This window comes from Adelges cooleyi, unplaced genomic scaffold, assembly GCF_023614345.1.
Source record: "Adelges cooleyi isolate 19-005CV unplaced genomic scaffold, UGA_ACOO_1.1 ACOO_flye_CR_arks_rails_tigmint_CR_PRNA_9, whole genome shotgun sequence".
NCBI lineage: Eukaryota > Metazoa > Arthropoda > Insecta > Hemiptera > Adelgidae > Adelges > Adelges cooleyi.
In genome coordinates this window covers 4,176,234-4,191,754 of record NW_026096579.1, presented here as the reverse complement: position 1 = coordinate 4,191,754, position 15,521 = coordinate 4,176,234, and the positions used below count along the sequence as shown (strand labels likewise).

The 15,521-nt window shown below is 28.1% G+C and overlaps 3 protein-coding genes across 3 annotated transcripts in view; 1 reads left to right on the top strand and 2 right to left on the bottom strand.

Moving 5' to 3' along the window:
- Positions 1 to 911: 911 nt before the first annotated feature.
- Positions 912 to 6,525, bottom strand: LOC126846293 (mRNA-capping enzyme-like). Its single transcript, XM_050585585.1, has 14 exons — positions 6,308 to 6,525; positions 6,009 to 6,223; positions 4,499 to 4,691; positions 4,007 to 4,118; positions 3,822 to 3,922; positions 3,575 to 3,668; positions 3,364 to 3,507; positions 3,197 to 3,298; positions 2,452 to 2,587; positions 2,242 to 2,367; positions 1,968 to 2,150; positions 1,445 to 1,545; positions 1,177 to 1,367; positions 912 to 1,109 (listed from the first exon to the last, which is right to left on the bottom strand). Exons 1-14 carry the CDS (start codon positions 6,312 to 6,314, stop codon positions 1,033 to 1,035), a joined length of 1,782 nt encoding a protein of 593 aa, XP_050441542.1. The 5' UTR covers positions 6,315 to 6,525; the 3' UTR covers positions 912 to 1,032.
- A 246-nt stretch (positions 6,526 to 6,771) lies between these two features.
- Positions 6,772 to 10,856, top strand: LOC126846250 (splicing factor U2af 38 kDa subunit). The gene is made up of 7 exons (XM_050585526.1): positions 6,772 to 6,984; positions 7,138 to 7,225; positions 7,402 to 7,468; positions 7,993 to 8,075; positions 8,568 to 8,639; positions 9,317 to 9,450; positions 9,526 to 10,856. Exons 1-7 carry the CDS (start codon positions 6,941 to 6,943, stop codon positions 9,797 to 9,799), a joined length of 762 nt encoding a protein of 253 aa, XP_050441483.1. The 5' UTR covers positions 6,772 to 6,940; the 3' UTR covers positions 9,800 to 10,856.
- Positions 10,857 to 12,590: 1,734 nt separating this feature from the next.
- Positions 12,591 to 15,521, bottom strand: part of LOC126846657 (zwei Ig domain protein zig-8-like) — a 157,376-nt gene continuing 154,445 nt past the window's right edge. Inside the window, exon 8 of the mRNA XM_050586363.1 lies at positions 12,591 to 13,496. Coding sequence (XP_050442320.1) covers positions 13,393 to 13,496 — 104 coding nt within the window. The 3' untranslated portion in view covers positions 12,591 to 13,392. The remainder of the gene's footprint in view (positions 13,497 to 15,521) is intronic.

Here is a 15,521-nt window from a genome sequence, read left to right as displayed (position 1 = left end):
TTTTAGAACCGCCATTGTTAAGACCATTTTTTAATAAATAATAATATAATTTTACTTAATACTAATAAAGAATAACAAATATACGAAGTAAAACAGGGCTGTGTATACTTTCGTACCTAAGAAGGTATATTTGGCAGGTAATTCATCCGGCGCGGCAACTTTAAAACATTAACTTCCATTTTGTACCTATACACTTAGCAATACGTACTAAAAAATATATAGATTATAGGTGATACCTACACGCATTTATAAAATAAACAAAGATAACAGTTCAATAATAGGTAAACAGTTTTCTAGAGATAATAAAATATCGTTTTTTTGGTGGTGAAAAATATACGTTCGGACTTTTTGTCTCTTTCAAAATGCCATCTGGAAATATTTTTTAAAAACAGCCTCGTTTGAGTCGTTAGCTAATAATTACTCCTTAATAATATGTCATGCTGGCAGCACAACTAACACCATTAATAATCGTATATTGTATACAAGTATTGTTAGTGTTGGCACTACTGAGAGGCGGTTTTTTTAGGGGCGGCGTTTTGTCCGGCGGCGTTTTGTCGATTTTTTATCCGACGACGTTTTGTCGATTTTTTGTCCGGCGACGTTTTGTCGTGTTTCCGTTTGTCAGTCTTTTAAATATCTATGGATAAGGTGAAATTACTCATCTTCGAAAAATGGATTTTGTGATCATTAAGTTGTCTATTTATCACTTGATCAATCGAATACATTGTTTGATAAAAATATTTTTCATTGAAATTGTATTAAAGCAGATTAGGTAACATTATTTGAAAAATGTTAAAAATGTCATACTAATAACATTATTATTTTTTTAATGTCACATATTTTAAATTTTACATTTGATAAAATATACAAAAGTGATACGCCATGTGTTTTATTAAATTTTAATTTATAATATAAAACATACAACAATAATTAATATAAAGGAAAAATATATACAAATAAGTTTAACACGACAGAACTTATTTTACAGTCTTAAAAAATTACTGTCAAAAAAAAAAAAAAATTAGATCACTTTTAATGGTGAGGCACACGTTGTATACACTTCAAAAGAATTTCCTTAGTTACAGGTTGTTCAATGCTATGACAAATAGCTAAAAGAAATAAAATACACATTATTTGTAATATAGTTAACAACTAAAATGGTCGCAAATTAATTACCTATAGCTGTTTTAAAAGCATTTGGAAATGATTTGTCTGTACGTTCTCGCATGAATTTCCAATTTCCATTGTCAAATTTACATTCAATTATTTTACCATCCATATTTTTCAATTCCTTATTATACTTTATTCTAGCGAATGGCTCGTGTTTGCCACCCACATACAAATATCCAACTTTCGATTCTAACATGCTTTACATTAAAAACAGATGTATTAGCTATCCACATTCCAAAAAGAATATATTTGATATATTAGAAATAACAATCACCCAGTTCCTCCTTCAGTGACAATTTTAAGCTTGAAATCGACAGAATTTAACTCCAAAGGTTTCCATTTTAGTACTTCTGGGCAGGTACCGGCAACATAAGGCTAAATAAAAATAATAAAAAAATATGAATTTAATTATTTCTTTAAGTAAATTAATGAATTTAAATAATATCAAGTTTTCTAAAAGTTTCAATAATAATACATAATACGCCTACTTCAAAGTTTACTATGAATCTTGAGTTACGGATACTTTTTTTTTTCTTAACAGGTTTGATGGGAGATTGAGTACCCCCAACAATTTGTTCAGAAATTGTAGTGTACTCCTACTAATTTTTATAAGTATTGGTTTTTAGGGGTAAAAAAATGCCGGGTACGCTCGTTTATTTTAAACTAAAAACGCCCCCCTCCACTTTTATTTTTCTAATTCGAGCACTGGTGATACATATGATCAATAAAGAACGTTATAGGATTTTGATATTTTTGTATCATTAATTATATTATCTATAAAACTAGTTTTAGCTTACATCAGACGATGGTTGAAATATTAGACCATCAGGTTCATGTGATAAATTTTTGCTGAAATTTCCAAGTAACTTATCAGAAGCAGTGATATCGTAGAATTGTTTTAATCTAATACTAAATGGTTCCCGAGTTTTGTCTAATCGTCCACTTACAATTGCTTGGTGTCTCGGCTTAATTATATCAATCTGAAAAAATATTAATTAATTAATAACATAAACTCGATCAGTGATTATTCTAATACATCAGTTAATGATATTTTAAAATACAACTACTTACTTCAATCAACTTTAGCCTGTTTGGCCAAAATGGCTGATTACCTATATCATAGCCTTCGAATGCAACCACATCATATACTAAATATCGTGGAAAATTTTGATTGTCGACTTTGTCTATAATCATTTCCTATAATAACATTATTTCAGCGTTAAGTTTTTGTGAATAATCTTGAATGTTTTTATACAATTTATTTTTTTAAATTATACTCACTCCGTCCAGCAAAGTATCTTTTAAATGATGATCAAGATTTTTACGGTGAAAAAATTTAAGGTCAACTACTTCAAACACACTATTGTCTCTATCGATAAAATATACTTCATTTTCTGCTTGAATAAACATCATATACCTATAAACATATAATACTAATTTTATTTATTGAGTATAATGTTATAATGTAATACTCTATAAATAACCAATCTGCCAATGTGTGCCAACTCAATACTAGGGGTATGTATATTATTTATATATATAAATCTATACACCCAGCAAAAATGTGGACCTAATACATGTGATATAAAGAAGATATTATTTTGCTCTAGAAGGAAAGTTTGAATATAGGTGAACAAAAAAAACTGGGAAATTGTTTAAATACACTTTTGCTCTGAGGTACGGATATTATAAGTACTTATATAACTTATAGTACTTATTATACTTATATAAATATATGTACTTAAATACATAATTTCTTTATATACCTTAAAATTATTAACTGTAAAGAGAGAATTAAGGGCAGTGTTGTATAAAAACTATTTTGTTACAATTACTACTTTTTAATTAAATAGTTATTTTTCATTGTCATGCTGACTCTTACCAAGGGGTCAAAAATACATAAAATCTTTAATATTTCAGTATAATAATATTAAAGTTTTTCTTATTTATGTGTGGTCACCATGTACAAACAATTATAAAACTGATAAAATTACTACAAATTGAACTAATAACTCAAAACAATTACCTAGTGCCATCGGCTTTCCATGTTACTCGATATGGTTTTGTATGCAGTAACTTCATGTTATTAATATCCATGGAAACTGGTTGAGAACCCGGAAATCCAGATCTTAATTTCGAAAGTATAACATTATTTAACAATTTGCTTTATTTAAAAATATTTACATTATTTACTTTTTCCAATTACAGAGATCTTGAACTTTTCTCTGGATAGTACTCAATTTAGGTTGATCAAGGATTGCAGTAACACCAGAAACACCTTCCATAAATACTGGATTTTTATTATTAATTTCACCACGTCGACCTCGTTTGTTATAACTAAAACAAATTTAACACAATTAGAGTTATAACAAAGAATACATAAAAAACAAATTGTACTCTATACTTTTCATGGTCTTTTCTATCATTTGAATCTTGGTTATCACGTTTATATCTTGATGTAGATTCATTTTTTGATTGATGAATTTCTTCTTCAGTTTCTAAAATAATTTAGTTTAACTGTATTATATATGTCATGTTATTATGATTACAAATGTGTAAAAACTATTCTTTTTTTTTTATTAGATTTAGTTTTAATCCAAAATTATGACTAAACAAATCAATTAGTTTTCAAATAAGATAATAATTATTACCTATACACCAATCAGGTAATTCTGGAGCTAATATAGGTTCTTCGTCTGAGTAACGTTGAAATAGTTCAACAATGTAATCTTGCTTATATATACCCGGAGGTCTATAAGTTTAAATGAACATTTTTAGTTTTCTACAGTAACTAATAGTTTATTGCCATATAATGTTTCACACATTATGTTCTTACCGAGCAGCAGCAAATTGAGCTAAAGCACTAGTGACATCAAAATCTAATACTTCAATTAAATAAGTAGCTATCATGAAACCAGTTCTATTAAATCCATGTGTACAATGCACACCTGTAATAAAAAAAAATCATGTAAACAAAGTAAATATATTTACATTTAATATTCATTTTTAGTAAGTTATTATTAATTATTAATTGAAACTAAATAACTAATAAAAATAAACTTTTTTAAACATTTTCTGCACCTCTTCTTTGATCTAAACTATCATTAATAACTTTAGGAATAATTATTTAGGAAGATTGTTGGTTTATGTTAAATGGACCAACCTGTATAATATCATATCCATAACCATAAATAAATGTATCAGGTTTTTTATAGTATAGATATTACAAAATATGCGTATAATTTACAAAGTATATATAGTTATTTAGTAATAAAATGTATTATAAAACGGTTTTAAATCGTGTTATAAAGACTATTAAATTACTTACCAATACTTTTTAAAGGATTTTTTGAAATAAACTTTGAACAAATATCTACAAATAACTGTGCTTGTTCACGTGTTGGAGGTTGTTCGTGGCCAGCACAAGGAATCTTAACATAAGTACACTCCATCTTTTCAATTTCAGACTTATCATAAAAACGACTAGTTTTAGTCAAATCAATCCATAAACCTAAATTTATCTAGGAGAAAATAATAAAAATGTACAAACATTATATAAATATAAATATATAGTTGTGAATCATTAATAATTTAGTAATTTCTTAAAAAGGTTCATGAAAATATAAAACAAGCAAACAATTTTATGCTTGTATTTGGTAAATAAGTATCTTAAAATGTTTTTGTTATTAAACAATTGTATATTAAAAAATAGGGGCAGGTGCGTGGCGAAGTGAGACAAGGTGGTACTAACACACGGTCACTGGTTTGAATCTCGGCTACTGGTGGTTTGTTCTTCTGAGTAGACAACTGTCTGGGAAAGAAATGGCCACCTGCCCACTCCCATTTATCTTTGTGGTTAGGGGAGAAAGAATACTACCAAGGTCTTCGCTCCTGTCGTAAAAAACGACTAACGCGACGTAGAGCCCATCGACAAGTGGCCTTCTGACAGGTCACTTCTTCTTGTGACACACCTTCTCCGGCCCCCAATTAGCACCCAGTGCTACTAGTCGGTTCGCAGTCGTAGGGGATCCCTTCGGGGCTAACCACTAAAGCCAAGGAACATCTGCCCACTCCCACTAATTTTTTTTTTGCATAAAGTTGTTATACAATATGATTTCAATTAAAAAAAAATTGTTTTACCTCCCTCCAAAACTAATTGAAGGGTTGCGGGGAAAAAAGATCAATGTCAATTTTTTTTCATTTAGAGAAAAACATGTTTTTAATTTCAAAACGTAATACATTTTGCCTGTATGCTTAAACTTCCGGCCGTCGTTGCTCTCGACTAATCTATTTTTTTCACTGGTTTGAGCGCATATAAAAGATATAATACGTCAATACAAATAATTTGATACCAAAATCTCATTTTCAAAAAAATTGACATTGATCTCATGGCCTAAGTTTACAGACATTGTCATTAATGTCATAGTTGTTTCATAGAAGAAGTAAAAAGTTAAATATTGGTAAATCGAAAAATTAGGTATCATTAAAAAATTAAATAAAGAAACATTGTTACAAAAGAATAAAGAGCTTGGTGACTGATCCCCTGTAATAACTTGCCTGAATAGGTGATAATATTATAATGCATATCATAATTGCTAACTTGAGAACTTGTCAGAAGTATATTTTAATAAAAGTGATGCGCCTAGATGAAAGGATATTGTCCTTCTATTGTCCTTTCTAATTTGTATATTATTGATAGTGATATAATATTATTGAGTACTTAGGTTTGTAATAACTGTTCAATAAGGATTTTTATAGTAAAATATACAGTTATCCCAAACACAACAAATGAACATTCACTTATTATTGAAAGTTTATTGATTGAAAACCAGTTATACCTTCATATTAGATAGTGATAAAAACAACATTTCTATATTGAATCTATATTGAATAGGTACTTTCTCATCATATTTGCTGTCTAAAGGTGTTTTCAATGCCAGAAACTTATCTGTAACTGGCGTAAATGATTTACGAGGACATCTAAGCCAACGATCAGGAACCGGAGGACCGTATGATGAATAAGAGGAGCCAGCTCCTCCGTACCTTCTTGACCCTGTAATAGTTTGTTTGTTTTCTTTTTTACACAGTTTAGAAATATTTAGGTTCTTAATATATTAAAACCGTTCTACTAAATTACCAGACATAATATAATTGTTGCAATTACGATATAAGTTATTGGTTGTTTATAAGATTTATATCACTGAGTTGCATATTGGAATGAAAAGGTAAATTTATTCTAAATAATATATTTTAATAACAGACCATACATTAGAATATTTAAAAATAATAACTCAGTTTCAACAGACGTCAAGAGTAAAGAACAAGAAGTTAAAACGTAAAGTTACAAACTAAGATTTTCCTGTTATCACGTTGTTTGATAACGGTATATTGTGTTTACTACGAGGACTAGAGATATACGATGTTTACAATATTATTATTGATGAAATCCATTAAAATCACCAAAGTTTTTTCATACTTTCTCTTCCATGATAATGCGTGGTTTACGGCTAAAACGCTGGAGCTAACTTCTATATCAACAAATAGCCGACAATTTTACTATATGCAGCATGAACTGAAGTTAGATTCATTTTTTTTCGTATTACCGTATTTTAGAGCTCGGCGATGCGGGCTGTCTATGTTTAGTGTTTACTAGTTATTTTCATTTTTGCATGTTAAAATTCATCAACATCAAAAACATCTTTTATTAAAATTTTTGTGTTATGTGTTCAATTAATCGACGATTATAGTAGTCTCATAAATATAATCCGTTATGGCCGAGTACCTGGCGTCAATATTCGGTACCGAAAAAGATAAGTAAGTACCGGCTCGCTTAGCTGTTTAAGTGTTTTGCTGTAAATTAAATATTTTGTCGTGTTATACATTTTGTTGCGTGATTAGTCTTATTTCTTTATACGTTTGAATAGTTTTAAACACTTATGTTTTATGTTATTAATTATTATTCTTTAGGGTCAACTGCTCATTTTACTTTAAGATTGGTGCCTGCCGCCACGGAGATCGCTGTTCAAGAATACACAATAAGCCTACGTTCAGTCAAGTATGCTTCTATTTCTTAAATCACATTGTTAAAAATATCACAATTTTTTATAATTTAATCAATGTTTATATAAATAATTCTAAATTTAGGTGGTGTTTGATTAAATTAATTATTATACTTAGATTTATAAAATATTAGTTAACAACGTAATATAAATCTTTTATTCTATATTTTAGACTGTACTATTGCAAAACTTATACGTTAATCCTCAAAACTCAGCAAAATCAGCAGATGGATCACATTGTAAGTATAATTATTGTTTTATATATTCAACGGTATCATTTTTTAAGCTGTTTCTAAAAAAACTGAAGTTCCAATTAAACCATGCAACAGTGTATTTAAACTAATGTTCGATACGCATGCTTCTCCAAGAACTCCAACAAATCACAACAATTATTAATGTTCATTTTTTTCGAGATCTATTGCTCCTACCATCTAAGAACCTGTATTAAAAATACGCAGCTCGTTTTTCTATGTCTTCTGGTATTAGTTTACCAGCTACAAAACATAGAATAAATAAATAAAATTATTAAATAGAATATATAAATTGATTTAAAGTTATTAAGCTTATTCATTTATATATATACTTATGATATTTAATAATGTCGGTAAAAAAGCATTTAGATACCATATTATAGTGTTTTAATTAAGTAATATTCAAGTACATATCCGTTAGCTTTAAAATATTAGTAGTTTCTTTTTTAATAGTAATGGATTTAGTTTTAATTTAATAATTTATTTGTACAATTATATTATTATTATTTCAGTGGTTTCTAATGTAACCGATGAAGAGATGCAAGAACATTATGATAATTTCTTTGAAGATGTGTTTGTTGAATGTGAAGATAAGGTATGCAAATTAATGATTAAGTTTTAGGCTACCTATCAGTACAGTACAGTCTATAAAGTAAATTCCTAATTAATAATCCTTTCATTATGTTATACTTTTATGAAATAATAGGAATTTTTTACCCAAATGTATTTGCAAAAAGGATATTAAGGATATTAATTTTTATTCAAAAATAAATTTAGATATTTCATATCCGTTTTGTACTTTACATTGAAATAAAAACAATGAAAATTTCCAATTTTTTTTACTTATAATTTATCATAATCTATTAAACGATCCATAATAGTTAAGTTTAATTTAAAAGAGTTTAAACTCATTCAAAATTAAACCTATGATTTAGAGATAACATGACTTATTGAAGTAGTATTACGAATAGATAATAATACATTAATGGTAAATATATTATGAATTGTTATCAAATAAATAATATAGTTAACTATTGCAAATTAAATTTTCTAAAGTCAAATCATTTAACTGTTTTTTATTGTTTAGTATGGCGAAATTGAAGAAATGAATGTTTGTGACAATCTAGGAGATCATCTTGTTGGAAATGTTTATATAAAAGTAAGTTTAAAACAAAATATTATTTAAATAATCCTTTGGCTTTTATGTGTTAGCTTAAAAGGTATTACACATTTAACACATTATTTTACAATAATGTGTTTTTTTTTTATGAGTTGAAAGTCACAATAACTTTTTCCCTGTGGATCTATTTATTTGAGTAGCAACTCTAACAATCCGTAATCATATGGCATACATTCCTCTCCACCGTTGATGTATAACTCACAAATAGTCAACATGACATTTATATTGAAGTTGGGGAAAATTCATCAATTTCTCTTATCATAGATACTTAACCTAAAAATCTTATCACTTATGGCCTTTTAACAAGCAAAATTATTATTCATTATATAATAATTTAACATGATCAATGATCATATATGAAGGGCTGCGGGGAAAAAAGATCAATGTCAATTTTTTAACATTCTGAAAAAATCATGTTTTTAATTTCAAAACGTAATACATTTTGCCTGTATACCTAAACTTCTGGTGGTCGTTACTCTCGACTAATCTGTTTTTTTCCCTGGTTCGAGCGCATAAAAGATACAATACATCAATACAAATAATTTGATACCAAAATCTCATTTTCAAAAAAAAATTGATATTGATCTTTTTCCCCCGCAGCCTTATATATGTATATAAGTAGAAGGAATATAATATTTTCATTTTTATAAATTTAGTTTCGTCGAGAGGAACATGCGGAAGCTGCAGTAAATGATTTAAACAATCGTTGGTTTGGTGGCCGACCAGTCTATGCTGAACTAAGTCCTGTAACTGATTTTCGAGAGGCATGTTGCCGTCAATATGAAATGGGGTGAGAATAGTTAAACAACTATTGTAGTGATAATTTGTTGTATTAATGTTAAAATACAATTTATATTGATTTCAGAGAGTGTACTCGTAGTGGATTCTGTAATTTTATGCACCTTAAGCCAATATCACGTGAATTAAGAAAATACCTTTATAGTCGCCGATCACGTAAACACCGTTCCCGTAGTCGATCTCGTGATCATGTTGGAACTCGCCGAACACGTTCACCTTCCCCAAGACATGGTCATCACCGTGGAGGTGGTGGAGGAGGAGGAGGAGGCGGAGGTGGAGGTGGTGGTGGTGGAGGAGGAGGAGGAGGAGGAGGTGGTGGACGTCGTGATCGTAGATATTAATTTTACATTATTAGGTTTCGTTCAATAAATTTGAAATTTCATAATTATACATTTTTTATTTTTGTTTTAACTAAAACAACAATATTTTTAGCATTTAAATTTTACTTATATCCAGAAAAGTAAAATTGTACAACAATATATATAATCAATTTTTCCTTACAACATTTAATGTTATTAATTTTAATTAGTAGATAAAATAAAAAAATTTGGAAGAAATCATTTTTATAAACAAAACAGTTCGTATTTGCTTACAATAATATTATATAAATTTAGGTTAATAATATAGTATATACAAATTTCTTTACAATTTAATGCTTTTATTTAATAACAAAGTTTTCCATAATTCTACATAGGTTTTTGTAGTATTTAATTTTTTTTTTATGCACAAAAAGAAAAATTAAAGGATAGATTTTATTTTCCCCTAAAAATGAATGAAAATGTTAGTTTTTTAGAATTGTAGATACTAATACAATATTATCAAATGTGCCACAATTCAACCTGACGAGACATACGGCGTACATGCTTTGATTCCTATCATAATTTTTAATAGCGTATAAATAGTTTTTTTTATAATTATTGTAAGATATCTGGAAAATAAAAGCATATTGTAAAAAATATTTTGACAAAATTTCCAGTTCATTTATGTCTACTAAAAATCACAGTCATGGGAAAATGTAATGGACTTATTATTTATGGTATAATCTGAGTGTTTAGTATGGCAATCAATATGGCTAAGATCATAAAGTTGATTTTATCAATATTATGGATTCTTAAAACCTGTAAAATTATCCTCACGGTATTAATATCAATAGATAATTATAATTAAACAGTTTTTTAGTTTAATTGAATTTAAATAAAGAATCTATTTATATATTTATAATAAATAATAAGTAGTTACATGTATATTACAGTTTTTTTTTTCATTATACTTTTTTTTAAGACTTGTAATAGAAATAATTGAAAATATAATATAAAGTCATTACATGCCACAGAGTCTGACTTTAGTATAAATGTAATGTAATGTTTTATAGGCTTATGAACTTTAATTATAATTTTCTTTTCGTGTGTTTTAGACATCTTATGGAAATCAAATTTATTGTTTTTAATTTTTCATTAGTATTTTTGTGGCATAAAATAAAACAGTGTATCAGTGATACGATTATTAATTATGGCGTACTTGAAGAAAATACAAACTTAATAGTTTGTTCCGGCTTATATATTTATATATTTTTTTATAAGATACGTCAAACAATTTAACTGTTTAACTCAACTCATATTCATTGTGGAGTATAAGTATGCAATTGCTAATCTATCGGTTCGGTAAACTGAAATCTTGCATAGAAGTATGCGATTCGTTAGCCAAACATAAAAATACTTTTAAATCCATAGTAAAGATTTTAATATAAATTAAATATTCAAAACTTTCAGTATTTGAACACCTTGGGGTATTAAGTAAATCTTTGAGGGTGTAAAACTAGTAATGGTGGAATGGAAGGGTTCCTGTAACAGAAGATGGTTTTGAATAACGGAAATACTGATAAGGCTACCAGGTAACTTTAATGCTTGTCTGTTCGACTGTCTATGGAAAATAGTTGTCGGCGAAATACCCAAAGTAAATAACTCTGGAGCGTAAACCACCTTGATACTTCTTTAAAAATCAGTGTTTAAGACAATAAAAAAAATCAAAGGTTGTTTTTTCGTTCACTATGTTTTTCGTTTCACTATTGAAGAGTTAGTTAAATTACTTGATAGTTTTTTAATAAATAGTTTTGCGACAAATCGACCAAGAGTAAGGTTTATTTAGAAGTGACGTTCTAAATAAACAGAATAAAACAGGTGTAAGTTAAAAATTACAAAAATTAATGGATGAATCATGCAGAAATAATTAGCAACTGTTGAAGTATAGGTTTGATACATTTATTTTTTGTACACCGCCAAGGTCACCCAGAAACCAGAAAGACCTATGTTTTAACTTTTAGTAATTTTGTAAGGGTAAATAAATCAAAGAATAATTCTGCCATTTTTATTATTTTTTATCAGAATAACATTTTTATTATTATAATTTCGATTATTTTTGGATCTTTTAATTTTTCAGCCTCGTGGTTGAATTTATCGTGACTTGGATTACTTTTGAAATTTCAAGAATCTAAAACTTGGACTTTTATTTTATTGGATTTTTCTAGTTTTTGTACAATGTAGTATACACAATGCAAACTTTTTACTTAAAATTTTTTTTAAATTTATATCATACCTACCCTAAATTATTTATTTCTTATTGAACCCATTGATTATCTACCCTCCATTTTACCTTTTTGTGCAGCAGGTAGATAAACAATAATGTTTTATGTTTACAACAGTACAATTAAAGCTGTTTTCCTGCGATGCTTATAACTTTTGTTTATGTAAGCAATGACCCAGAACAACAGCTATTGAAGTGTTTAAATATTCATTGTTCTGTCAAAATTAAATTGTAGACATATCTGATTTTTAAATTTGTGTAATAGTTTTTAAACTATTACACATAATTTTTTTAAATCCATAAGAAATGTATCATATTGGTAAATAGATATTTTTAATGTTATCCTGGGACCAACTATTATCTATTATTACTGTAATTGGAAAGTCATTAAATGTAGTGTAAGGTTATACATGACCTAATTAAAAATTGCGACAAATCAAAACTGTACAAATCGTTGTTATAACAATATATTTAAAATTATTTGCTAATACATGTATATCTTTTATAAAATTGATTTTAGAAATATTATTACACAATAACAATAACCACAAACTATGAACTTATGAGAACAATGATTTACACAAATTTAAATCTTAAAACTGGAAAGTTTTATGTACGTAAACAAACGATTGGATATTTTTGAAACGTCGCAGTTTGTTGGACTAGAAGTTTAATTTATGAATAATATTATTAGTCCATTTAGATGTTGGAACTGTTTAACTACTAGATTTTTTTAGGTTTAGGTACATGTGTTAAAGCTTACATATTATAATAAAAAAGTTTTGAACCGTCAACGAGTCAGTCTCCTTAAACGTAACAAATAAAATTAATATGTACCAATAATTTTACTTAATATTATAATATATTAACGTTCAATTACAATTTTTAAAATATTACATATTAATAGTTTTTATAACAGTACAATAACGTCAAGGGGAGAGGGTGGTGTATTGCTACTTGGTAACATTTTAAGTGGTCAATTGAAGGAAAAAGAGACACGGGGGTTTGGTTTATAAAACAACACTGAAATATTTTACAATAGGAAGTTTAATTTTGGCGAAAAAAAACTTGTCAATTTTCGATTTAACGCAATGGACATGGGCTATACGGGAAGGACCTGGCATACTCAGTGTAGTGTTGTTTTTTGACTCGCTCTTACATTAAACGATAAAACTATGTTATGGTATGATAATATATTGTATATGTATATCACCTACTGATAAATATTATTATATAATATTAAAGCAAATTTACAATGTTGTTAACCGTGGACTTGATGCTGCATGATCGCTGCGAATTTGATAGGGCTGGTCGACATGTCGGTTGTTCTTTTTTCATTGGATCCTTCGACGAATCAACTGGATAGCGCCAGACAGCACAAGGTCAGTAGCCACCATCCGGCTAGGCAGCAGACCAATGGAGCTGAATTGCCGTCGTGTACGGCTGCTGGTTGTTCTCCTATAATGGTAAAATATCGTGTAAGTATAATATTATAAGTTTAAGCTGTTTAATGAACAGTGCAATGTCAATGGTGTGTACAAATTGATGTATTTTATGGTGGTAATAAAACCCGCCGAAGTACATAGATACCACAGAACCAGTCCCTCCTCTCTTTCTACAATGTTTGACGATGTAGAAATGTAGTGTGTCAGGATTTTTAAAATAGGTTTTTTGCGACTGGTTTATAGGAAACAAAATATTTCGTTTCTTTTTTTATAGACCGTCAAAGAAAATATTAACTATACTTAATTTAAAATGTATAAATATGTACACGGATATTTTGTTTTTGTAATTTTATTTTTAAAGTTATTTCGTTTTTTTTAAATTTATTACTGAACTAATTAGTTTAAGTCTTATAATATTATGCTTATTTGTATACAAGAGTTTTAAGATGAAATTATCTGATAGACAAACGGTATTACCTCAGTTTCACAGATCACTAATATCGGGTTGACTACAAGTGTGTTTTTAACCCGGTAAATCGACTATAATATAAATATTTACTATCTACAACCAGTCATAAATGCTTTATAATCCAGATTTTTTTAATTCAGTTTAACTCTTAAATTATTTACAAAAAACAGTTTAAATTTACGTCCATAATCCTTTAAAGCAATAACGCGCATGACTTTGGACCGTAATTATCATTTATTGTGCAATACTATTATGCCATTACTGAAGTCCTAAACTCCTAAGAGCTGCCTTAGTAAAGCAAAACGATAAAAATCTTGTTATTTTTAATTTAAACCAAAAATATAACGTCCGTTGTTCTATGTATGAAAATGAGTTTCTAATTTTATTTTATCGTTTAATAGCCATAAAATGTAATTTGATACTATGTAGAATGTAGATTGTAGTCGCAGTGTATTATTTTTAAGGTTCTTTAAAAGCTTACGTCTTTTTTTATAAGAATATTAAGAGGGTTAATTTTATATTTTTTTCCTCCATACAACTTGGCTTGACAAGAGTTTACAAAAGAGGCTGTTGGCGAAGTGTTATTAAAATGATTACTACCAAGCTCTGCCCGTTATTAATTAGGTACCCACTGGCAGAAAGTCAGTTTCTCTCTTAAATTATTTTCATCTGCATTGTTTTTTCTAGAAGCCTCTATCAATATTTTGACTAACTTGAAGTAGGTGACAAAACACCACTCTAATTTATCACCAGACTGATAAATCGGAATTAGTAAATTTAAAAAAAGGGTAAAACACATTTATTATTAATAAAACTAGTATTGTAAGGGTTTTTAAATTAAATCCTTCTTTTTAGTTTCCACATGTATAGTAGAAAATACTCGTTGTACAATGACGTATTGTTTTATTGTATAAATTTATGCTATACTAAGCGATTAATGATCTAATTAAAAATTATAAATTTTTGGGTATGTTTGTTTTATGGTTATCGTTATCAATAGCTAATTGTTAGAAAAATTTCTTTCACGTTTCTTTGACACAAAAGTAAAACTATTTTTAAGTATTCCACTACCTTTTAGCTTTTTAAAATGTGATATTACCTCCGCAAAAAACTAATTTTTTTTTAATTTCATTTCATATCAATCAATTTAAAGAAAAAAACGTTAATGTGTTTTTCGAGGACAGCGAGCCAATTTACATAAAAAAATTAGAGGCATCTGCTGCACGATTTTTTTATTTTGTAAGCCAGTGTAATTATCTTGACATATCCATATACCGACTCGAGTACTTAATATCTTCATGGATCACGCAACCAAAGTATGTTGTTTATCCTTCGTGTTGGTTGTACTATAATAATCGCTTACATTATACCGGACCGTATAAAATGTATGCAACTGTATACTTATTTCTGTAAGTTATACGCCTACTTCAGGCCACCCTCTCTTCCTGTTCTATAAAAACGAAAAAAAAAATAATAACAAATAATAATCGCTTCACTTGGTATATTGATTCGTCGTTACTCTTCCAACAGTCGCGTTAGCTTTCTATAGAAATAACAAAAACAATACTT